The sequence below is a fragment of the Cebidichthys violaceus genome, unplaced genomic scaffold (assembly GCF_023349555.1).
Source record: "Cebidichthys violaceus isolate CVI_PGR_0920_01 unplaced genomic scaffold, fCebVio1.0.p SCAF_42, whole genome shotgun sequence".
In the NCBI taxonomy this organism is placed as follows: domain Eukaryota; kingdom Metazoa; phylum Chordata; class Actinopteri; order Perciformes; family Stichaeidae; genus Cebidichthys; species Cebidichthys violaceus.
The window spans coordinates 2,031,883-2,057,099 of NW_027176617.1; the positions used below are offsets into that span (position 1 = coordinate 2,031,883).

Below are 25,217 nucleotides of genomic sequence, written 5' to 3' on the forward strand. Positions count from 1 at the left end.
TAATGAATACACCCCTCAATAGAAATAGACTACACAACAAAGGGATCGGTCTGGTATGACCCTCCCTCCCCTCCCGGTTGGCGCAATGAACCGCACGCTCTCCTCTCATGCCTTCCCATCATGCAGCGCTCTCGCCTGCTCCTCCGTTGAGCCGCCATGTTGTCGGAGTGAAAGCCTGGGGTGTCAGAGAGAAACTGGGGCTGAAATCCGCGTCCATCCTCCCTCTCCGCCGGTGAGTATCACCTTTTCCCCGGTCGCGGTAGCACGGGACATTCCTTATGAACGCAGCAGTGCGGGTATTGTTGCAATGACAGTTCTGAGAGGGGCTAAAAACGGGGAGTATTTTGAGCGGTAGAGGCGGGTGCCTCTTCTTTTGCTGCCTGCCTCCTTCCTCCCGTTGTGTCGGGTCTTCCGCTCCAGACAGCTCTCGGGCCTTTGTTAGCATCCCCGTCAATGGGCTGCAGGCTGGGCACACAGGTAGAGACCTCCTGGGTGTCTATTAATAAGAGGGTCGTGGATGTTGGTGCACCATTGTCGCCGTTATAAACAGTGCGTGCAGCCCGTGTTTGTCCACCGGTTCGCCCGAGCTTGTGTCTGGAGGCCGTGTTATTGTTGGTAGACATGGGCAGTGAACCCATCACAATACATCCGAGACTGCCGTTAGTGGACGCAGATGCATGGCAATGAAACCGTGGATACCTCTTTCCCTGAGCTTCTACATTATGATGCCCTTTTGGTTTAGTTGTGTCATGTCTGTTAAAGAGGAAAATGTTTGTGTTGAGACACCTAACGGTATCTGCTGCTAGCTGCAGGTTGTCTGCTAGTATTGTCACACCCCTGTCTGTGCCCGGTATGCGGTGGTTTGATCCCCGGTATTGAATAACGATTAACCCGGTTACATTATGGAGCATGGTGCCTAACACGCCGTGTGCGTTACTCTTCGGGGAATGGCCCACAGTGTGTTGTGCATTTCCGGGTGTTTCTCTGCCTGATCTCGAGCTGTAAGCAGAGGAAATACAGACCTATTATTTCCTTGTTGCTCAATGAAGAGTGGAGCAGGAAAACGCACGCTTGGCAAGCTGGTTTGTTGTTACCTTGCCGGTGTTTTTTGTCTTTTATGGAGGTGGTGTGTTGCACGGTGGTTTCAACAGACTTTGAGAGAAAGCTGCATGCGTTTGAAGATTCAGTGTCAGACATGGCAAAGTTAATTGCTGTATATGGCTCGGTGTAAAAAAGAAGTGTAATTTCCTCATGGCCTGTAGGGACATTAATGTGAAACTGGTCATTCTAACAGAGAGATTAGAGCTTGTTGGTTAAGGACAGGTTGTAAAACACAAATTATATCCTCCTGCTGAAAACCACTGAGGTTGTTTTGCTCATATTGGCCATGACCACCAAAGACACATTGCATATTTCTTTGGTTGATCATTGCTCACATGACAATCTGCCCACCACCCTTTACCCAGGTTATATGACAGCCCCCCCCACCACTAGTTTGTCTCAATCTCTTGGCAAATAATACCGGTAACCTCCCTTGTGCAAATTTACTGCTACTTTTAAATAGTTTACCATTTACACAATACACTTATGTATTCCTGTTAAACTGGAATACGTAGTTTATAGTAATGCTGTCTTTTGGAGGGTGTAGTTTGTGGTGCTGTTGGACTTAATTGTGTTACTCTGAGGTGTTTTTATATTTGAGTTTACCCTCATTTATAGAAAATAAAAATTAGAGACATATCTCAGTAAAATGCACCACAAACAGCAGCCCTCAAAATGGCCATTAGGTTGAATAAACACCTAAATTCAACAAAGCTGTACACTTGAATCCTCATGAGAGTAAGATTTGTTACAGGACTGATATATTAGACTGCATTTGTTTTATCTGGATGCAACTGAGTATGTCTTCTTATGACATATCGGCTTTGACGGTGTGAACTTCTACTATGAGCACTGATCTGCAACCACCTCCCACCCAAAGCCATGCTGTTACAGGTTTTCATAACAACCAAACTGCTGTGGATAGAACATCTTGAACGAGAGAAGTGTAACACATTTGTGACCAATATGCAGATCACTGGGACAAATGTCCAAACTGTATTTTCAGGGTGCATAACATATACTCTTCTCACGATCAACGTCACGGTCGGCACAAGTAACGGGATTAGCAAACAACAGAAAATGTTATGGTGGTTATTTTCTTTTGATATCAGTGGAAATACTAACAAAGACGAGGTTGATGAGTTTCATTTTGTTTCTGTTGAGTTGGAATGAAGTGCGTTGTACGGCGATCAGCGATGATCTCACTGTTGTCTGACTGGAGTCTGATGGCTTTGAGGAGAGAATATACATTTTATGTTTCGTACGTAAAAAATGAATACATTTCCAAACCCCTGTTCATTTGATTTAACATATATTCACTTAAGTGCCCCACATACAGCAGTAGAATAAAGTTTACATATGTCATGCTGACTGCCGATGGGTAGGTTAGAAGTTATATCACCTGCCCCCTGGGCTGGCTTGTGAAGGGATTCTCCGTTTATATCGGTAGCTGTTCATCCTGCTCTCTTCTCTTCCTTCTGATTATCACCACTTAAGTAGTTTTAATGGTAGATGGCCAATCACTTTGCCCCAAGAATGATAGACCTACTGTATGATTATATTATCTGCATCCTACAAATTTCATAGTGTATTTTGGATTAAACTAATAAAACAATTTACATTTGATTGGTGCTGTACTTCAGAATATGCAGTTCTTCATGCAAAATAGTCATTACATTAGTCAATTTCACCATTCATTTAGGCCATTTTCAACCAAAGGTGGACTATTAGTAGTGAGCTGTGTAGTGTTTTCCTGGGGTGAAAATATCTGTATTCTCCTCTGCTATTTGTGGATACAATGCCTGACGGGTGATGTTACTCAGTCAGTTGCATCTTGCTGTATAGAATCGGTTGTCGATTCATTAGGTACACCTCCATAAGGGAGGATCAACACCTGGCTTCATGTCGGGGTTAATTTCGACATAATGACCCACTTGCTGCAGATGTTCCTGCTTATTACACTTGCTAAGAAATCAATAATTTGACACAAAATATTATAAAAAAATGTTTTTATTGATTATAAAACGATTGTATTGATTTCGCTAAAGAACTGTGTCCATAGCAGCGGATTGTTATTGTGAAATAAGTCTATAGAGTGCTGTCATTGACCCATCAACAGAGATCAACAAAGCTGTGTAATAACTAAAACTATTTAATACACCATCACTGCAAAAAATAATTAACAAACTAACTAACTAATAATGTTCTGGCTTTTGAGAGGTATTGATTCAGCCTTTTATAGTTATTTCTGAGGTTGTAGTTTGTGGTGCTGTTGAATTGGTGTGCAGTACGCTGAGAGGTGTTTCTAATATTTAGTCTACCCTCACTGATGTAATCAGGAAGGACAAAGTATTAGAAATGCAATACACAGACAGCTGAGTGTAGTTTGACATGAAAACCAGTTCAATGCACAGTATTTGTTTAGATATCTGTTGCATCTCTGGTGTGGGATGAAGTTGTCATATGTGAGAGGTACATTTACATGAGATGACTGTGTGTTTACTGTTTTCATTCCTGTAGGACTGATGTATTGAGATATTCATAGAACAGCAACACTGACCCTGAACTGTGATCATGAACCATTTTTGTATTAGATGACCCATTTGTTTTACTACATATTTATTCTTGTCAGACTGCCACCACAAGTTTTTGTTTAATGAAGTATGGTTGTAGCACATGGGTCATAGATTGTCCTTGTTGGCTACTAGAGTGTGATCTGGCTCAAGTTCTCGATACTTGTGTTATTGCTGGACAGTTACAAATATTAGTGTGACTTGCTGAATCACTCTGACAGGGTTTATGTTGTCACCACAGGTTTTAAACTACACTCACGTGCCAGTTTATTAGGTACAATTAAACGTGTGCAAAAAGTCACACAGTCAATGCAACAGCTCTCCTATAAATCCTATGTTTGCAATGGTAATGATTTTACTGTTAATTTCATTACTATTCATTGTTTGAATGACGGATGATGTGTTTCTCTTTGCACAGGCTGTGGTGGAATGAGCAGTGTGTGTGTGTTGAAGAGGAAAGCAGTGCTCTGGCAGGATTCATTCAGCCCCCACCATAGAAGTACATCTCCCAGCATGCCTGTGGTGCTGAGCAGCGGAGGACACGCCCCTCCAACAGGGCAGACCCCTCAGGCCACACCCCCTAGCCAGCAGGTAAAGCCCACCACCTTGACATCTTAACATATTTCAGTCATTAATTGACAAACATCTGTTTTATGCAACATGTGGTTGCCCATTCTGTGCTGAAGTGTCATTCATAGTCATTTGGATTCTCCTCTTGCAAGCCATCTCACAATCCCTCCATTTATTTGTTTACATCACAAAATGTTAAACCACAGTAGCCCTCGTGACTGAGCATGCATCATGTTAGCCTCGTGAAAGAAGTATCCGTACAGTTCAAAACTACCAAATAATGGCTGCAATTTTTACGGTCAGTAAGAGTCTGTGAAAAGGTAGATGTCTATTAACTTTGTCAAACAACTATTAGCAACAATACATGTCATTGTCTGCAGATCATAAAAATAGAAAATGACTGCATCCAATTTGCCATGTTGTTGGCTGTTAGCTAAACTGTATGAGTTGGGTTATCATCGTTGGTTTTGATGATTTCATGAGGTAGAGCTGATTAGCAATTAAAAAAATAACTGATAAATGATTGAAAATTGTATTTTGAAGCTCTAGTTAAGTTAGTCTTAAGTTAGCCACACCTATTTTAAAAGCCTGTTGTCAGCTTTAAAGAAAGTTCTGGACGGTGATGATGTTATGAAGGACAGCTTTAGCTTGTCATGTTTGTTGCTAGTCAGGCGGGCTAGCTGTGTTATTAAATATGTAATCAAGATTATCTACAGTGTCCTCTGAAGTGTAGTCCACAACTCAGATACCAGACTGCATTAGGAGTGTCTCAGCTTCAGTTCACTGTAAGGATATTCTGTTAAGTATTTTCTAAAATGTTGCTTCTTGATAACAAGGTTAGCATTTTTTACGACTAACTGTGGAAGAAAAAACATCCAGTTGATCTGAAGTAGCAATTAAGTGCGATTGAAGGATGTCGTGGTGACTTGTTCTACTGCACGCTCTACGTGTAAAGAAAACGACAAAGCCCAGCTGTTTCCAGAGCATGTTGACTGATTCCTTGATGATAGTGTGTTGTGGAGAACTTTTTGTTCACCCTCAAAATGAGTAAGAGAGGAAGTCAACTTCAGTTTGCCAGCAAAAAAAAATTCTGCCTCTTTTTTGGATGTATTTGAGTTTTAGAAGAGCGGATGTGGCCTAAATACCTCAACCAATGGTGCTGTTTTCATGATTTGCTTATTTCATTGGAGCACAGAGACTTTAAAATAATCTTGCTAAGAATATTAAATAATCACATTTTGTTGTGTTGTTGGTATTTGATTGACAAGATACATTCAACATATATTTGGCGATGCAATTGGATTACATTTAATTGTATGTTCCACATATATTTGAATGTAGGCATGCTTGAGTTTGTCGTGTTTTTGTAAATAATCAACTCTGTAAAACTTGGTAAATAGATACTTAAAATCCAGGCTATATCTGCAAGTTGTCTGCCAGTTACCGTTCCTAGTAATTACAGCATAATGTGCGTCTCTGTGTTTACGTGTCTTTAAGGGTGTGGCGGGTGCTGGACGTTCCCAGGATGATGCCATGGTGGACTATTTCTTCCAGCGGCAGCACGGTGAACAACCCGGCAAACATCGTTGGCCCACTGGAGACAACATCCATGACAGCCAGGTGTGTGTGTGTTTGTGTTGTACGAGTTGGAACACTGATGTTGTTGCTGTATTTTCAAAGATACTACTGTATGCTGGTACAAAGTAACAGAAACAGTTATACAGAGAAAACTTTATGTAACCATAAAATCTAGCCATATACAAAAATACAGTACTTTTTCACAAAATACTGTGGTTGCTGTCATGGGAAAGTGTTGAGGGAAACAAAGTATTTAGAAGTCACACACAATACATGTTTTAATCAGTGCCAGTTAAATAATCTCTTAATTATTTAAAACTTTACATTTTAGTATAACCTACTGTTCTGTCAATCATCTATGAGGGCAATTACTAATTAACATGGGTAATTAAAGCTGGGTTTATGTTTATACATTAGTTGAGTATGCGACACATAACCCGGCTCTCTGTCTGCAGGTGCGATCCATGGACGAGCTGAACCATGACTTTCAGGCTCTGGCTCTGGAGGGACGCGCCATGGGAGAGGTGAGCCACCATGTTTGATGTTCAGGGTGGTCTATGGTCAAGAAGAAGGTGACTTATGTGACCCTCTAGCTTTAATACGTCATCTGATAATGGAGCATTTTGGGATGTGGTTACTCACAGTATGCAAGCACTGGATTTTTAAAGGGTCAAATTATATGTCAACATTTGGCATGAAATTCGCTGACATGTATTTTGTGACTTGGGCACCTGGCTGAACAAACGTATGGTTGCTGTTGAGCTTGATTTCTCACAGAGTCAACTTTGAATTACAGGAAATCCAAGGAATAAGAAATCAGTTGCTCGCTTGAAGGCCTTTCTGTCAAAAGTAGACTTTCTTCTGAAAGATGAGAAGAGGCGACGCTGAAGTGATTTTTAAAGTTAACTCAGTACTTCTGTTAGAGTTGGACCATTGCCGACAAATAGTTATGGCACGTTGAACTTAGTGCTGATTTACGTTTTGTTTTTGCCTCTCGTATTTGGTGAATATTGTTTGGCTGCGATGGACTGAAATACATCTGTAATGGGATGTAGTAACATGTTACAAAAATAACCTCGAAATGGCAGATCAGTTCACACATATTATCAGATTTTGACTTCCTATGCAACGAAGAGTTTCCTGTTGCCAGAAGATATTGATCATATTTACAGAAACGGTCCTTTTTTCAATGTGAGAAAGGTGCTGACTGATAGAAAGTGAAGAGCGTTATGGAGAGAAACTCAAATAAGCTGCTGATGAGTTGATTGAGTCTCCCAGAGTCCAAACACTCAGAACTAGTTAAAACTATTCAAAAATACAGAACAAAAAGCTTTTTAATAATGGGCCCTAATTGGGTTTTTTTGTGGTTGCTTTTCGATACTGGCTTCAGTTGTTGAAGTCAGTGATCATTTTGTAAATACCATTTTTGATAAGTATTAGTTGACATAAATGGAAAAAAATGTTGTTGTTTTTTCAAATCTTTGTTCATTATGACCAGACAAGTAAAGATGAGACGAAATAGTTGTCTGTGCGGCGAACAAACGCCGCACAGTTTAGTTTTTTTAATTTTATTTCTGACCAATAGCTGACCCTCATTAAATGTGCATTAACTGTTAACAGACAATATTAAAATGTAGGCTACTATTAAGGATAAACGAGTGTCTGTGACCCATTTAACAATAACCAATGCAACAGATGAGGTTACTCTGGTGTAAAGTCTGACAGAGATGGAGGCTCGCTGGAGCAGCCAGATTCTCCTCTGATTCAGGGTTTCTGTTAGAAAACAATGAAGCCAGTCCTGAAAGATTTCAGTGTCCCCCAGAAATTACGGTCAAATATTGTCTGTGTTTATTGACCTCGAAAACAATTGATAGGCAGGCTATATAAAAACGTGACCTCATCATGAACACATGACATTTTTCTTTTCTTTTCGGCCGGAGCCACTGTGTTTCATAATCGCTGTCATTGTTGGCCGTCGTGACTGAAATTATACTAAAATTGAATCTGAGTTTCACTCACTGAATCTTGACCAAAACAAAAAGACTAATATGTGACTTTAAAGGAACAGTGTGCGAGTATTGATGGGAATCAGTAGAATTTTATCAATACTAGTACTTTTATCGATACTTTTATCGTTTTTTTCAAATATATTGTACGAAAAAAATGCAATTAAAATGGGAGTCGACATTGCTTTATTATTCTTGTCTGAATACAAAGTGTTTTTTTGAGCAGCAATACAAGAATTTCCCAAAATCTTTAAAATACATTCACAGCTAAACAATTAGCGAAGTGATTAGCTTTCTTTTATTGAACTATTCTGAACAGAAAATGCCGTATAGCATCGCTAACGTTACCTGCGGTGGACGAGGATGGACGGCTGCTCGCCAAAAAGTTGAAAACTGTTCATTTCTGCAGATTTATGTTCTGCTCGTTCACCACGTTTTGATAAAATGCTGATAATATATCTCTTACTTGTTGTCAGCATCTACTTGAGTAAAATGTAGCCACACGTTCTCTCTCTCTCTCTCTCTCTCTCTGAGTGAGTGAGTGAGTGAGTGAGTGAGTGAGTGAGTGAGTGAGTGAGTGAGTGAGATATTAAAAAGTACTAATAAAAAGCACCAGTAATGTCGGGGCTTATCAATACACTAAAGTGTCCATTAGTGTTTGTCCGTTCTGGGCTGCTGTAGAAACATGGTGAACTACGTGGTAGAGGACTTGCTTCCTATGTAAATACAAATAGCTTTTTCTAAGATGAATAAAACAAAGGTTCTTAGTTTCTAGTCATTATACACATTATATTCCATTTCTGCTGATGAATCCCCCTAAATTTTACACACTGTTGCTTTAAACTAATCACACATTTCAAGAAATGACTGAAACAAAATTCAGAATTCTTGTCAGGAACTGACACTGGTGGTAGTGTGTTATGTTTTTGCTGCACTTATCTAGTAATGCTGGCCTGTTTTTGTTTGTCTGGGGTGCAGTCAGGGCTCAAAGTACCTGCAACATATGTGTGTATCACTGGCAGCTTAACACCAAAATAAAAACCAAAGACATTCTGAAGATTATCCTGTGACCTTTCTGCTCACATGACAAGTTATACAATCTAATCATTTGTGTGCAGATCTGTTCTCATTTTGCCCATCCTGCCATGTGCTTGCAATATCTGTGCAACTATTTTTACCTTGTCTTTGTTCTCTTGTGTTTGTAGCAGATGCTAACTGGCAAGAAGTTCTGGGAGGCAGATGACTCTGGGAAGGACGGACCAAAAGGGATCTTTCTGGACCAGTGGAGGGACAGTGCATGGGGGGCCTCAGGTATACACCAGTCTGACTTAGGTTTGTGATAGAAGACAGTAGGCTGTTAATCAACATGGCAGGTTTGTTTCACAAGGACATCAAGAAACCACCAGAACAAGCGTGGTGTTGGACACATATTTAGATTCTTCTAAGAATGAAACGCTGATGTCAAAAATCACCGGTATGTTCTCCCAGATGATGAGGTTTGAGTTTTGAACTGTCCAAGACCCAGTTCAGACCCGGTCCGTGTGCCAAGAAGACAAAGAGAACCTTTTCAAAACACACCTAGGCCCATAAGTGGAAATTATTTTTAAGAAACCTCAGTAAAGGCAATTCAGATAATCCCATTGCAGCTGTAGGCAATAGTGACGATTACAAAAAACGAACAGAAAGTTGTAACAGAAGAAATTCAAAACCCAGGGGTCTATAACCCATCAATGGGATTATAATTAGACTGGTATAATTAAAGTCTAATAAAAGACAAAAAGATGATCCAATACGACTTGCATGGAAACACCTGTTTATAGGTCACAACCACAAAGCACTGTTAACGAGACGGCTCTGTGTTCCAAGACTGGTTACTGAGGACAGTCTGCCCCAACATGTCACTCCCCCCCCGGGGGGGGCATTAAGTTCACGGCCCAGGAAGCAGCACAGTCCGGGGGAGGGGTGCTGTAAAGCAGACAACGGAGTCGTAAGCCACTTTCACTGTCTGAGCCGGTCGCTGCGCACCGCTGCAGAGGAAATGCACACGGATAGCCCAGTGTTGAGAAGCATAAAAATGTTTATGGCTAATTCTGAAACTATGGCGGAGTAAAATAGACTATTGACTTGCCACAGTCTAGGTAATTAATGTGAAACACTGAAGTAGTTCGGCCATCTGTCACCATCTGATGTGGGAACATTCAGACCGTCTCAGAAAATACAGTCTGATGTGTTTGGATGATGAAATATGCAACAAATGCAGTTTTTACTTAGTGTGATAACTTAAAAAAAATATCTAGAATGTAAAATATGATCATGTTTGTCGTGCTTATGTGTGAAGCTGTTCATGCATGTTATTAACGGTCCCTCCTCCTACCACGTTAGATCACTCCGTGTCTCAGCCAATCATGGTGTCCCGTCGGCCAGGGCAAGGTTTCCATGGCGGTGGTGAAGTCGGGGTGGGCTCGGTGATGTCACCACGCTCCGAAAGCGGAGGGCTGGGAGTCAGCATGGTGGAGTACGTCCTCTCCTCCTCGCCAGCTGACAAACTGGATTCCTGCCTCCGAAAAGGACCGTATGTAAGTCTGAAGTAGACTTCCTCCTAATCACTTTTCCCCTCTGCATCATCGTTATTCTTACACTACGTCAGCATCACACCGTCAATAACCTCAACACCCTATCTGCCGGTTTTCCCTCACTGCTTCTCCTCTGTCAGCCTGTGATTGTCAAAAAAGGGAGAGGTCTTTCACCTTGTCCATGTCAGTCTGTCCTCCACACTCTGCACCGTTTGTGTTTGCCATCTGTCACATCTTTCAGCTTTTCACTGTCTGTTATGTTTCTGTTCTCTCCATCACACAGGGACAGAGGGATGGAGAGGTGGAGGAGGAGAAGAGGGAGAAGCCAAAGGCAACATTTGAAGGAGAGAAACTGAAGGAGTTGACAGAAGTTGAAGCTGACGTGATCAACGACGTCATTAACCCCAACGGGCTGCCCGTGCAGAACGGCCTTGACGTCGATGTCAAAGAGTTTGGGTAGGGCTCGGCGTGAAAGAGACACTTGCAACTTGAAATGCGTCTTGTTTTAAAAGCAGCGTTTTAGGTGTAAACTGAACTCCTCCTCCTCTCTGCAGTCGTCCCCCAGGCAACATGCCGGTCCCTGGTCCTGAGGGTGACCTGCTTGGAGGTCCTGGGGGTGTAGGGGCTGATGGCATGACACCCCTGGGAGGTGGTGGAGGCCCCAAACCTCCTGAAGACTTCTCTGGCGTGGAACAAGGTGGGGTCACCATGGACCCCATGGAGTCGGTGATGGAGCCACTTCAGTTTGACTACAACTCCCAGATGCCCATGGACTCTGCGCCCACCGTGGGCTTATTTGATTACGCCAACCAGCAGCAGGTGAGAGGCAGAGAATAATATATAAACATTTTGTCATTAGCTCTTCATTAGGGCTGGGAGAAAATACCTCCATCGTAGTGTGGATATGACTAAGGGGGTAAACACAAATGATAGAGCGGTCTTGTAAGTTCAGGAAATTACATAATTTAACTGTAAATGCAGCCAGGAAAAGACAACACAGCCATATTACGATATCTAGTCTCCTACTACGATATTGATGGGATGCTCTGCGTGATATTAGAGTGTTATTAACCTGTCGTTGTGCCTTTGCAGTTGTTTCAGAGAAACAACGCCCTAGCAGTGCAGCAGTTAACAGCAGCCCAGCAACAGCAGTACGCCTTGGCAGCAGCACAGCAGTCTCACATTGGTAAGAGACAACACTGTCTAAGTTTCTCTTTAACTCACACAAAGTTTATGAAAATTATTTCTTCATCATTCTTATTGATGTATAACATTTTACTCACTAGTTTAATAGTGATGGGAATGCGATGGATCACTACATAACACCATATATCACTATAAACAATCATTATATTTGCAGGAATTTCATACGTTTGTTGGTCTGTCCTAGTGACTCAACAGTGACTCAGTGGGTGCTGCAATTTTAAGTTTTTCATTTTGGAGCAAAAGAACACAGACGTTGCAAAAGAACACAGACGTTGCAAAAAACTACATGTTGTTGCAGTCAAATGGTAACTAATGCCCGGTTAATATTTTTTAGGTTTACTCAAAGGCAATTAAAGCGTAACTAGCCTCAAGAATCTTTCTGAAATATTTTGGTCATGTGCTAAACTAAAAATGTATTTTAATTAGAATCTAAATTGCGGTGTTGGGAGAATAAATCCTGAAGTGGTTAATATGTGTTAAAACTTCATTCTAGGAGTGAGTTTATTCCATGAGTTACAGAAAACCTTTTGTTCCTGGTTCACCTTTTGGCTCTCCATGTGTTTTCAGGTCTGGCTCCAGCATTTGTGCCCAATCCTTACATCATCAGTGCTGCTCCACCAGGGACAGACCCCTACGCAGCCGGACTAGCAGCAGCAGCTACACTCGGTGAGACCCGTATTTAGAAATGGACCTACTGCTCCATGTTAATTAGTTTCCCACAGCGAGGACACGCATAAACACCTATCTCACCTGTATCTTTTTGTATTTGTTTGGGCCCAGGTCCGGCAGTGATGCCTCCCCAGTACTACGGTGTGACCCCCTGGGGGGTCTACCCTGCCAACCTTTTCCAGCAGCAGGCTGCTGCAGCCAACAACTCGGCCAATCAGCAGGCGGCAAACCAGGGCCAGCAGAACCAGCAGCAGGTCAGTTGGTTGCTCGCCAAAAGAACTGGCATGCTGATTCTCATTGGCTCAAGTGGTTTCTGTCAGATCGCTCCTTTTGTGCCAGTTTGAAATTTGCATTCAGTCTGACTGCTGCTCTACTTGGGTCTATAAGCAGAAACCTCTTTGCATCTCGTGACTGTTATAAACCAATCAGCAGGAAATGTTTCTTCCAACTGCTGTTTATTTACTCGTGCTTTGCTCATATACGCTAATAAAGGGAATGCTCTCCCATCCTGGCTATTTATTACATGCTTCCATTTGTCTTTCTGTGTGGGCACATTAGATATTAACTAGAAGAGAATGTGAACGTGATAGAAAGTTATGTCTGCAGCGTACCACAGGTTCTCTGCTTTGGAACAGATTTTGGAGCACTGTTTTAGAATTAATTTGCATATTGATGACAATTCAAATGGCTCTCATTTGTCTTCCTCTTTATTAAGGTGATGCGTGGCGGGGGAAACCAACGTCCTTTGACCCCCAGCCAAGGCCAACAGAGTCAGCAGAATGACCAGCTGGTTGCAGCAGCAGCAGTTAACTCTGCCCTTGCCTTTGGGCAGGGGCTAGCAGCAGGAGTCCCCGGTGAGTATGTTACTCAGCAAAAACTCCCAACAAATCCAGTTACATTTGCTATTACAGCATGATTTCCAGATATCTTAATTATGAAACAGTTCAATCAGTGACAGCTGAAATCACCCACAAACAGCCATTGCTACGTGAAAGAAAGGATGTGCTAAAATCAATGTAGGTTTACTCTAAATAATCATCTGCTACTGTCTCTTTCTCAGGCTACCCAGTCCTGGCCCCCGCAGCCTACTATGATCAGACAGGGGCCCTCGTGGTCAACACTGGAGGTCGGAGTGGCCCTGTCCGCCTCATGGCCCCTGCCTCCGTCATCATATCTCCCTCCGCAGCACAAGCAGGTAAGACGGCAACGTACCCAGAGCCTTAAAAGTTTGTCCTGTCTCTGTTGTTCCCTCCTGCCAACAGGACAAACAAGGACGTCATGCACACAAAACAACGAATTGCACATTGAGTTTTTGAAACTTATTTTGAATGTCCCACTCAACCAGAAGAGATTATGAGATGGTACCTTCAAACCTAGCCGTAGATTTTTCCCATGAGTTCCTGTGAATCAGTGTTATTGATGTGAATTGAGTATGAAAAATGTGTTTGTATTAATATTTGAGATGATGCATGAAATTGTAAATGGTTTAAAGAAATCCACTAATTTACGAAAGAAACGTTGTCAAATTACATTAATTTTACCGTTTATTTGTCTATTTACTCAGAGTTGTTAGAAAGGACAGAAAGGGAACCTGTATAATAACTCCTTGTGTTGTCTCCCCCTCCAGTTGCAGCAGCAGCAGCCTCCGCAGGTGGTGCCAATGGTGGTCTGGGCGGCGGGGCCAACGGTCCGTTTCGTGCCATGACGTCCCAGCAGCCTCAACAGCAGGGTGGCCCTGGTGGTGCTCTGGGAGGAAGCTCCTTCTATGGATCCTCCTCCCTCAGCTCCTCCTCCCAGAGTTCCTCCCTTTTCTCACAAGGCTCTGGCCAGCCAGGACCAGGTTCTGCCTCCTTGGGCTTCAGCCAGCAGGCCTCCTCCTCCCTCGGTGCCACACTGGGGGCGACGCTCGGAGGCTTCGGCACTGCAGGTAGGACTACACCTTTCCCACGGAGTCTACTGCTGGAGACTTATCAAAGCGGTCAGTTGTTTGCATTTTTTTTTAATCTTTTTTTATTAAATATAAGTGGTTTGCACCAAAATTAAGCTGTTAATGGTGAAACAAAGAATAAATCTGTCCATTAACGTGTCACTGATCTAATGTTCATCATTGTCTCCCTCTAGTGGCCAACTCAAGTGGAGGCAGTGGTTCCCGGCGGGACTCCCTGACAGGCAACAGTGAGCTGTACAAACGCACGCCCTCCAGCCTCACCCCGATTGGCCATGGAGGCTTTTATAACGGCACCTTGGGCTTTAGTCCTTCACCTGGCCCCGTGGGCATGCCCCTACCCAACCAAGGCCCCTCCCATTCCCTCACACCCCCGCCTTCCCTATCCAATCACAGCTCCTCCTCCAACCTCAATCTTGGTAAGTGTCTTTGATTCAATTGATTGAGGTTAGCAATGTCATTGATTCCTTTTTGTCTCACAATAATGCCACTGCAATACCTACTCTATGGACATGGTGCTCTTTTGCCAAACACAAAGCCAGAATATACTCACTATGATCCACCACGCCTGTCATTTGTCCCATTATTTTCTATTCATTATGAGCATGTGTAGGACACAGCTGTAAAGACTCCCTGAGCCTCACTGCAGCAACAGTTCATTGAAGCACACATGGACCTCTCTGTGTTCTTTGGTTAGATGTTGAAAGGCAACACATGCATCATCTCTTAATATTAGGCCTAAACGGGACGTTGTTGAGATGTCCTGGTGTAGTCTCCGAGCCAACGAATTTATCATTCACATCAGATGTAATTAGATGTTAACATTTACACTGTTTCTGTTTTTAACAAGTGTTACTAAATGGGTCCCATCTAGCTCAAAATCAACAGACACCATCAACTGACAAACTAAAATGTGACAACAGCTTTTTTTAGCCAGCATATTTTGAGGGATTAATTACTGGCAGATTTTGTTGCCTGTGTTCCCATGATTGACAGTTGGCAGAGTGAAGTGTAACACTTGCTTGTGATGAAACAACAATCAGACAAACTGACAGAGCCGAGTCGAGGCTTCATAATCACAGAGCAACTGATTACCTCGATTTGGCAAAGTCTTTGGAGATGTGTTACTATACAGATGTGAACTGCAGTAAATAGCAGCTTTTGAAGGGAGGAAACTGATATCCTTAACTACACTGTGTACAGACTCTTAACTGGAATATTTGTATACATCACCAACTTACAAGTCATGCCCCTCCACCAGAAACAAAACCTAAGACACGTTTTTAGCTACCACCAGGTTTTATGTGTGTTGACTTTTAAATGCATAGGTTAGAATCAATGTCATTAAAACGTAAACACAATCTAATGCAGTTAGATACAGTAAGGGATAATAATTCTTAGTGTTGCCCTTCTTAATATTTGAGGCAGTGCTGCCATCCAGTGCTATGTTTCTGTGCTGCAGAGCTTTAACATTATTTTCATGATCTCAAAATGTTAGTACTGCAGTCTCATCTCATTAAAAAAAATTATCCATGTTAACCCATGCAAGTAATCATTGCAGCAGCATTTAAAATACAGTGCAAGAGAGAAATTCATTCCCCGCCTGCTACCATGCACCATGGAAAACTGTAGGGAAAAAGAGCGAATTTAAAATACTTGTCCACTGACTTGTTTTGCCTTTATTAAACTGTGCATGTCCCTTCCTCTCTGGTATTTGTGTGTGTATATATGTGTATTTGCATGGTCTTGGCTTTTTGGTTCAGGCCTATTATTAGTGTGAGATTTCCTCTGATTGAAGAGCTTTTGTTGATTCGAGTCTGAGCACTATTGGACTATTTGAACAGTGCCAGTTCTGCCAATCACTTCCCTATTCTGTCTGACTCCCACAGGAGGCCTGACCAATGGCAGTGGGCGCTTCATTTCTGCAGCTCCGGGCGCAGAGGCCAAGTACCGCAGCGCCGCCAGCTCAGGCTCCTCCCTCTTTTCACCCAGCAGTCAACTGTTCCCCTCGTCACGGCTACGCTATGGCATGTCGGACGTGATGCCGTCAGGCCGGAGCCGCCTGCTGGAGGACTTCAGGAACAACCGCTACCCCAACCTGCAGCTCAGAGACATCGCAGGTCACATCATGGAGTTCAGCCAGGACCAGCATGGCAGCAGGTACACACACACACGCAGATGTTACTTCAACCTAAAGTAGACGGATCAAAACCATGTCAGTAAAACACAGGCCACCAAAAATGACAATTGAGTATTTTCTTAGACTTGACAAAGCTCTTCCAAAGACATGAAGCTGTTTTTCCATGCTGAGTGATACTAACCACGACCAGTAAACTCATGTGTGAGTGCCCCTTTAGATTTCTGACACTGTCAACACTTTCTTTGGTCACCAAATCTTTGTGTTTTAGTGGATGCGTCTTGGTGCATTCTAGGACCGCCAATTTTAGATGGCAACAAAGATTTCACTACATTTTCATCACAATTTTTCAGCTTTCATCTTGGACATCCCAAAATCTGTGTATTGGAGCCTTAAGTTAGTTTGGGAAAACAACCCTGATCAAGTTCATGTTTCCTTTTATGTTCAACACAGACTGAACAGGCTGGCTTTGCTAATGTTAAAGTTACAGCCCTCAGGCTCTATACATGACTATACTGTCATATTTTCAGGTTCATACTCAGTATAGAGTATGTAACTCTGTGCCTCTGAATAGAAATATGGATTTAAAGCAGGAATAAATCTTTCAGTTGAACGGTTCAGCCTGCTCTGGGGGACCCTGAATCTTCTACTGGGGGGTAAGAGCTGTAACTCTGAGTAGAGAAGAGTTGGATCCCACACTATGTTCTGTCTGATAATAAATGGCTCATAGATAGTTTGGAGGGGCGAGTCATCTTTAACCCCCATCAGTTTCATATTAGTGTGGAGCAATCTGATTTGAACTGTACAAGTTACCATACCAGGCTGTTTTCCCACATCCATCATATTTAATACTCTCCAAGACTGCATGGAAAAATAGTTACATGAACTTCTGCTCAACTCTAAAGACCCTAAGTCTGCATAAATAATGCAGCCGTCAACACTGGTTCTCCAGCTGAGTGTGTTGACTGTATAAACTCTGAGGTACAGGCCACTCTGGGGTCCGGGTGTCTGGGTCTGCCTGGGTTGAACCAGCCCTGCCTCAGATGCAGATGCACTTTCCCACTGAAATTATCTATTAATACACCGTGACGCTCAGTCTGCACATTCCAGACGTTTTCATTCTACAGTCTCTTCAACATCACTGTCCTTTTTTTATCTCTGCTTTTTGCCTGGCATCCATCACTTCACCTCACAGGCTACTTGGTTTCTTCTCCTTGTCTCTGAATTTCATCTCCTTTTGTCTTATTATTCCCTCAGGTTAAAGATTTAGAAGCAGCTCTCTCTGTCTTTGTACATCTGTTTCACTTTATTGCTCCGTCACTGTCTGCCGTGTTTATTAGTCTTTGTCTTCAAGTTCATCCAAACTTTGTGAATGCACTTTATTTACTGAGTAGGCTGTATACTTTTGTCATGAGGCTTTTATAAATTGCAAAAGCCAAGGAAATTAAATTGAAGAACCAAACGAGATATTTGCGGTTAATATATTGTTTATTCTCTCTGTCTCAAACAGGTTTATCCAGTTGAAATTGGAGCGAGCCAGTTCAGCAGAGCGCCAGCTCGTCTTCAGTGAGATACTGCAGGCGGCCTACCAGCTAATGGTGGATGTCTTTGGAAATTATGTCATCCAGAAGTTCTTTGAGGCGAGTCGGATAACCAAAGTGTACAATGATTTATGAGGACGTCTGAGTCATTGATTCTCTAGACCTGCACTGGATTGTCATGTCCTCTGTGGTCTGTGTGGCTGTGTAATATACATGGTATTGTGTCATGTTTTATCAAATGGATTAGAGGATTTACAAGGTTATTTTGTGTATGTGTGTTTGTTTCAGTTTGGCAGCCTGGACCAGAAGCTGGCTCTGGCAGAGAGGATCCGAGGTCATGTGCTGTCTCTGGCCCTGCAGATGTACGGCTGCAGGGTCATTCAGAAAGCTCTGGAGTTCATCCCCTCTGATCAGCAGGTCATTGTAAGTACACCGGTTCTCATTGCACTGTATGAAAGTATAAACAATGGAAACAGATTGTACCTTTTGTACTAAAACAACCTTAATTAAACCTTTCCTGCTATAACTGTTCCGTGGCTCATCACTGTAAGAAAAAAAAAAAGAAAAAAAAAAGCTAAATATTCTTTGAAACATGACTACTGTCCATGTGCTCATAATTCAGTCATGAATGAGGTTGCGTTGCTCATGGATCACTAATTCCTGTTTATACAGTATCAATAACGAGGTGGGCTCCTTACGCTGATGTGGCATTTTTCATCTACATTATGGGTTTTATGTTGGAGCTGCCTCGTGTAGCAGCAGGTTCCTCACAGGCACTCTGTCATCAACGATGAATGAGGCTAATGATACCACAGTTTATATGCAAATGTTGAACTGCAGGTGTTGAGATAAATCTAGCTAAATATCAACAGGACAAGTTGTGCTTAAATTCAGTGGTTTCGGGGTAAGTGAGTGTGTTTGTGTGTGAGAGAACGAGAAAAAGGTATCCATCTCTCCTTAATGGACCTCAATAGAATCTCCAGGGCAACTGCTCAATCCCACTTTTATTTGTTGGGCTACGAGACACCGTGAAAAATGAGGGAGAGTTTGGGGGAAATGCTTTCAGGCCATATTTGATTCCTGACAAACAATTACATGTCCCTCTCCACATGCTGTCCTCCCCTACAGAGCGAGATGGTGCGGGAGCTGGACGGCCACGTGTTGAAGTGCGTGAAGGACCAGAACGGTAACCACGTGGTGCAGAAGTGCATTGAGTGTGTCCAGCCTCATGCGCTGCACTTCATCATAGACGCCTTTAAGGGACAGGTGGGTCCCCCTCTGTGAGCAGCGCTCTCTGAAAAAATATTTCCACATTCAATCACTGGAAGCCTGCCGGGTGCTTGGCTGACAGCCACACGCACGTGCGCATACATTTTGCACGTCTGCACACATACACTTGACGCTGCTGCCTTGAGGCAGCGAGCATATTGTCACCGCCAACGTACACAGACACACTTACTCGGTCCTCTCCTGGGACGGGGAGGGGGGGTGGGGGGCGTTGCCATGGCAACAGAAACCTCAGCCCAGCGGCAACAGCCATCTTCTATCTGCTAGCTAAATGGTACATTAGCATAACGTGTCAAAAGAAAGAGGTGTCTGTGCATGTGCCTTTTTGTTTGATGCTAATGAAAGGTTTCAGGTTTGAGGAGTCACTCTGGATGCTTCTTTGTTCCTCACACATTTTGAATGTTGTGTCACTGCATGTTTTCCACACTATGGCTTGAATTTCTTTGTGTAGCTGAAAGCATGTCAGGAATGTGCCTTCACCTTCCCTGCAGGAGTGTGTGAAAGTATGCCTATGATCATTTGGTGCTCTAATCCCCAAGACATTCTGTGCCTTAAGGGAAAAGCATTTTGAACCACGGTGAATTAGTGCCGTGTTCAACTCTCCGAGCTCCAGGACCACTTGGTGTACGTCATGAATAAGGTGTGTGTGTGTGTGTGTGTGTGTGTGTGTGTGTGTGTGTGTGTGTGTGTGTGTGTGTGTGTGTGTGTGTGTGTGTGTGTGTGTGTGTGTGTGTGTGTGTGTCAGGTCTTTGCCCTCTCCACTCACCCTTATGGCTGCCGAGTCATTCAGCGCATTCTCGAACACTGCCTTCAAGAACAGACGCTGCCTATACTGGAGGAGCTCCATCAACACACGGAGCAGCTGGTGCAGGTAACACACACACTAGCACTCACTGCCGTCTCTCTTCCTCTGCCGGTTATGTTTTTGTAGAGACAGTTGAGAGAAGTTGGCTTAAAGAAAACCTCTCTCTGTCTAGATTTTTGAAGTTGGCTGTGTGTTTGATGTGACGTCAGAAGCACCAGCTGGTGTCCTCACGTTTTAGTCAATGTGTCCGTGTGGTTTTGTTTTATTTAGGACCAGTATGGCAACTATGTGATCCAGCACGTTTTGGAGCATGGCAGAGCTGAAGATAAGAGCAAGATAGTGGCGGAAATCAGAGGCAATGTACTGGGACTCAGCCAGCACAAGTTTGCCAGGTAAAGAACCAACTCAAGGTTTCAGTTTCATGTCCCCACCTTCTTTGAGACATGTTTCTTTTGTTTCTCCGCAATTGCAGCCAGACGTTTTTTTCTTTCTCTTCTTTTAAATGCACCTTAACGCCCGCCCCTCCCTTCCCGTCTTTAGTAATGTGGTGGAGAAGTGTGTGACCCATGCGTCACGGGCAGAAAGGGCCGTGCTGATAGATGAGGTGTGCAGCCTGACTGAGGGCCCCCACAGTGCCTTATACACCATGATGAAGGACCAGTACGCCAACTACGTGGTGCAGAAGATGATCGACGTGGCTGAGCCCACCCAGCGCAAGATTGTAATGCACAAGGTGGGTGGAAAGAACAAGGTCTTCACACATGCTGGGATAATGGAGGTTGTTCCAAAATGTTTTCACTAGAATTATTTTGGTGGTATAAACTGAAATCTTGCACTAGACAGATGTGATACTGTATTGACATGATCAGCTTGGTTCAGCCGTTTTAAAATAGTTAATGAGAGGACCGGGAGCATGTCTCTTGTCAGAATTCTTTCACTTGCCTGCACTTCAATAAATCTTAACAAGGTCACTGCATTCAGTGTGATCATTGATTTCCAAATAGATGGGTGTTGGTGATTTGCTGTTGTGGTAGAGCTGTGTGCGTGTGTGTGTGCGCATGCGCGTGTGTGCGCATGCGATGCGATGCACACTGCCCATATCCAATTTGAACATGTCTAACTTGTGTGTCTGCACAGATCCGCCCTCACATTTCCACCCTGAGGAAGTACACGTATGGAAAACACATCCTGGCCAAGCTGGAGAAGTACTACATGAAGAACGGCGTTGACCTGGGTCCTCTCTGTGGCCCTCCCAATGGCATCATGTAAACCCCCCTCCACTTCCACCCTGAAATCATCGTCTACCACCTGATCCTCCCTTAACCTCATCCTCCTTGAGCTGTCATGTCTACCAGCCCCACCCTACTGTCTGACCCTTCAGAGGGCATCGTTACCCCCCCCCCCCCCCCCCCAAAAAAAAAAAATCCTGCTCACAGGCAGCCTTAGTTTTTGTCAGATATTGATGCCCCTCCCCCACCTGCCCACCAGGCCCACTGAACTGGGGGAGTGAGGGAAGGAGGGCAGGGAGTGGAGAGAGGTGAGACCCGTTCCGCTCATCGTTCCACTCCCTCCTTTTTTTTTTGTGTATGTTTCGTTTCCTTTCATGTCCTTTTTTTTCTTTTTCTGGTAAACTCAAAAATCATTTCACCTTTTGCTACTGCTGCACACACAATCCTAGTGTCCTATTCACCACTACGAGATGGAACGAGTATTTAATTAGTCCGACGTCACAGAATCATAGATGAGCACACACACACACACACACACACACACACACACACACACACACACACACACACACACACACACGCGCCATCAGCTAACCAGCAGACAGATCATTTAGCATGGGAGATTCGTTTTCTGGTCTTGCTTCTATAAATATAACGTGTATACTTGGTGTAGACCTTTGCATATATATATAAATATATATATAAAACTTTGTAGTTTTTTCTGGTTTTTGATGTTGAATCTGTATCTATAATGTATCCTAGTAGTGACCACATACTTCTGACTGTATAATTGTACATTTGTAAACCCTTGTAATGTAAAAGTGCTTTACCACCCTTTTTGGTATGAGAAGAAAAAGAAGAAAAAGCTCCACTGAAAAAAATCCTAGAAAAAAAACCCTGTGCATTTCAGTGTATATTCTCACCTCCTTGGTTGTGACATATGAGTTGTTGTATATTGTAAATTGTAATATCAAATTTTTGTTTTGAAAAGCCCTTTCTATACAGCGTAGTACTTGTACAAAGATTCGCCACGCTTGGTTTTATCTTTATCTCGTCACTGCTTAACTTAAGACGTCGACCTCCCACTGACTCCCAATTGGACATGTTCTGTTAGACTTAGTGGTGTCTTCTGGTTTATGTTGATGGTTTCTTTGTTTTTTTTTTTGGTTTTTTTGTTTTTTTTTAAAAGATCTTTTTATAGGAATGCTTTGCCCCATGAAATGTGTCATGTGTATGGGTATGTTGGCTGGGTGGGAGAAATAACTTTTACTCATTTACCCCCCACCCCCCCAAACCCTATCTTATTCATGACTGTTTTCAGAGGGGTAAACCCATGGATTGTACAGAGAAGATTCTTGTGTTTTTTGGCATTTCTCTAGTGCTGTAAGTTCTGTATCATACTGTCCATGTCCTTTTGGGTGAGAGAGGCAGCCCGCCACAGCGCGGTGTACATTTGGAGCAGCCTTGTGTATATTTACTACGAGCACACCTGTAACCATATGTGTATAGTTAACAGAACCTGTGTATGCTTATTGCCTGGGCAACTATTTTTTGTAACTCCTGTTGTAGATTGTCTCTAAACAATTGTGTGATCTTTATTTTGAAACCAAACTGAACAAAAAAAACTTTGAAAATGTAACCGTCTCAAGTGTGCTTCATTGCATCATTGATACGCAGCAGATGCACTGCCGTTTCTACTCTGAAAGAGAGGATCAGAATCTGTGCCTTAGTTTCTATTCTAGCCATCTGAATGAATGTTTCTGCACCGAGTACACACAGCATGAGTCAGAGAGGGTGATGTGATGCTTGCTTTAGTTTCTTCATAAAAGTAACTGATAAGGCTGGTGTCTAGAAATGTGATGGTAGTTTAGACTGAGATATGATATTTATTATGAGTGATGACTCCAAGGTTTGTAACAAGAGATCATCTGACTACACTGTCTCAAAACACACCCATCCCTCTTTTGATCTTTCAATTGTATCAAAGGAGACTAAATATTCCTGCCCTTACTTATCCAGCTTCTGTTTGCAGCATAAAGCAGAAACAGTCAGGATGTTACTGTACATAACATGTCAGGTCGGGTGTGATGCTGGGGGCAGTTAGCCTGTGACTTTCTTTTATTTCACAAAGTGGATAATTGTTTGCCAGTTGGTTTGTGGTAAGACAGTCTTAGTTGACTAACACTCATACGATTTTGTTGACTGACTAGTTGATTTAACAAACATCTTTAAAACGGAGTTTCTCCACAAAAAATCGAACAGACGCACCACTTTACATATTGTATTTACCTCAGATGTGCTCATATGTTTTTGGACATAAGACTTTCAGCATGAATAAATATAAATAAATAAATATAAATAAATAAAACAAGTTCTAATCAACTAAAGACGTCTTAGTTGACGAACGATTAATCGACCAAGAGTGGCACTAGTAATTTAATTCATTGCCAAGTTGCTTGGGAATATTCAACCTCAAGATTACTTGTCAGGTTGTTAAATGGGCCTTGTGTCAAAATGTATTAAGTACATTTGTGTAACAAAGAAGCAGGAGGTCTAAAGAGACACTATAAAGTTGTGGATGAAAATGGGGATAAGTGTCACATAAGTGGTGTGTTGTAACATAAAACATTTTGGCCATTCTGGTCCAATTCTAGCTTTTCTTCCAGCAGCCTCTTACGGTCGGAGTTTAAAAAACAAGAACAAGCTCCTTCTTACGTGTCGAACAAGTTAAGCTATTAGCAGCTTTCAGTTTTAACTGTTTATGGTGTTATATCCTTTTCATACGAGCTACAGATTGTGCCTTTAATCAATGATTAAACGCCATTGTCCGCCTCGTGTCCTTGAGCAGTAGCTAATATGCACAGTTGCTATGCGACACAAGTAGGTTACAGCACGAGCGCATTAATACTCGTTACGTAGACACAGGTGTGACTGTGAGCTCATAACGACTTGACCGTGACTCAGCCAATCACAGCGAAGCACCAGAGCTGACCTGTAAAAGGTGTGTATAGGGTAATCATCACGTGCAGCCAACCGGAACCACCTGAGCGCGAGACGGAAAATCAAATCACAACCTGGGCAGCGGCCGTGGATGGCCCGCGGTGCGCAGTGTGCCCTCCTGCGTGTGTGTGATTGAAAAAGGGCCGTTTTGGGGGCTGCGGGTGCCTAAACGGACTGCAGGGGGCATCCTCGCCCTGGCGCGCGGAGATCCGCCCGCTTCTCTGACACGCACATGCATTGCATACACGCACACACACATGTACGCGCTCTCGCACGCGCCCCTCCTTCTGCCAGACTCCCAGGCCAAGCAGCGTCGCCATACGGAACATCCTGCCCTCAACGGAGAGGGGGAGGAGAGAGAGAGCCTGAGTGTGTGTGTGAAGAGAGAGAGAGAGAGAGAGAGAGAAAAAGAAAGAGAGACCGATACAGATACTGTGTGCGTATTGAGAGAGAGAGAGAGAGAGAGAGAGAGAGAGAGAGAGAGAGAGAGAGAGAGAGAGAGAGAGAAGGGCTGGCGTCTCCCGGTAGTAAATCTAAAAAGGTCTCGAGCACAAAAAACTCAGAGAAACAGACAGAGAAGAGTGAGAAGAGGCCTCGCGCAAATCTCATTGCTTCACCGGTACCTGGACCAGCAGGAGCTCGTGAAGCCTTGGATTAAAAAGCCCCGACTAGAAGGACGGATGGTCGCGCGGACGGGCTGCGCGCTCTGAAGTTGGACAGGCTACCGAGACACCGACAGAAAGCAGCAGCAGCAGCTTTTGTTCCCCCCCCCAAACCTCCCCTGAACCCCGTGAAGGCAGCGGAGGCACCGGGACGCTGTGCCCGCGCACCCCGATCATGGAGCTGCCTTGGCTGTTGGCGCTCACGGCGCTGCTTGCTCACACCGCCACGGTAAGCACGAACCTCGCGATCCTTTGTTAACCGGGGAGCTCCTGTTCTCACAGGAGCCAGGGCATTTAGGTTACATGCGTGTGCGTGCACGAGTGTGTGTGTGCGC

The 25,217-nt window shown here is 43.4% G+C and overlaps 2 protein-coding genes across 5 annotated transcripts in view; both read left to right on the forward strand.

Annotated features, from left to right (window-relative positions):
• The first annotated feature begins 144 nt into the window (after positions 1–144).
• On the forward strand, positions 145–22,859 carry pum1 (pumilio RNA-binding family member 1). 4 transcript variants are annotated; one of them, XM_068728448.1, is made up of 23 exons: positions 145–232; positions 4,093–4,265; positions 5,742–5,864; positions 6,278–6,346; positions 9,034–9,139; positions 10,211–10,404; positions 10,685–10,857; positions 10,956–11,220; positions 11,494–11,587; positions 12,175–12,273; positions 12,388–12,530; positions 12,992–13,130; positions 13,337–13,471; positions 13,904–14,254; positions 14,398–14,640; positions 16,111–16,381; positions 17,869–17,998; positions 18,188–18,322; positions 19,028–19,165; positions 19,932–20,057; positions 20,262–20,383; positions 20,532–20,724; positions 21,129–22,859. In XM_068728448.1, exons 2-23 carry the CDS (start codon positions 4,104–4,106, stop codon positions 21,258–21,260), a joined length of 3,543 nt encoding a protein of 1,180 aa, XP_068584549.1. In that variant the 5' UTR covers positions 145–232; positions 4,093–4,103; the 3' UTR covers positions 21,261–22,859. The 4 variants fall into 4 exon arrangements, with proteins under 4 accessions (XP_068584549.1, XP_068584551.1, XP_068584550.1 ...); XM_068728450.1 differs by having other exon boundaries at positions 13,904–14,203; XM_068728449.1 differs by having other exon boundaries at positions 9,037–9,139.
• Positions 22,860–24,527: 1,668 nt separating this feature from the next.
• The window catches only part of sdc3 (syndecan 3), a 35,287-nt gene continuing 34,597 nt past the window's right edge, over positions 24,528–25,217 (forward strand). Inside the window, exon 1 of the mRNA XM_068728677.1 lies at positions 24,528–25,111. Coding sequence (XP_068584778.1) covers positions 25,058–25,111 — 54 coding nt within the window. The 5' untranslated portion in view covers positions 24,528–25,057. The remainder of the gene's footprint in view (positions 25,112–25,217) is intronic.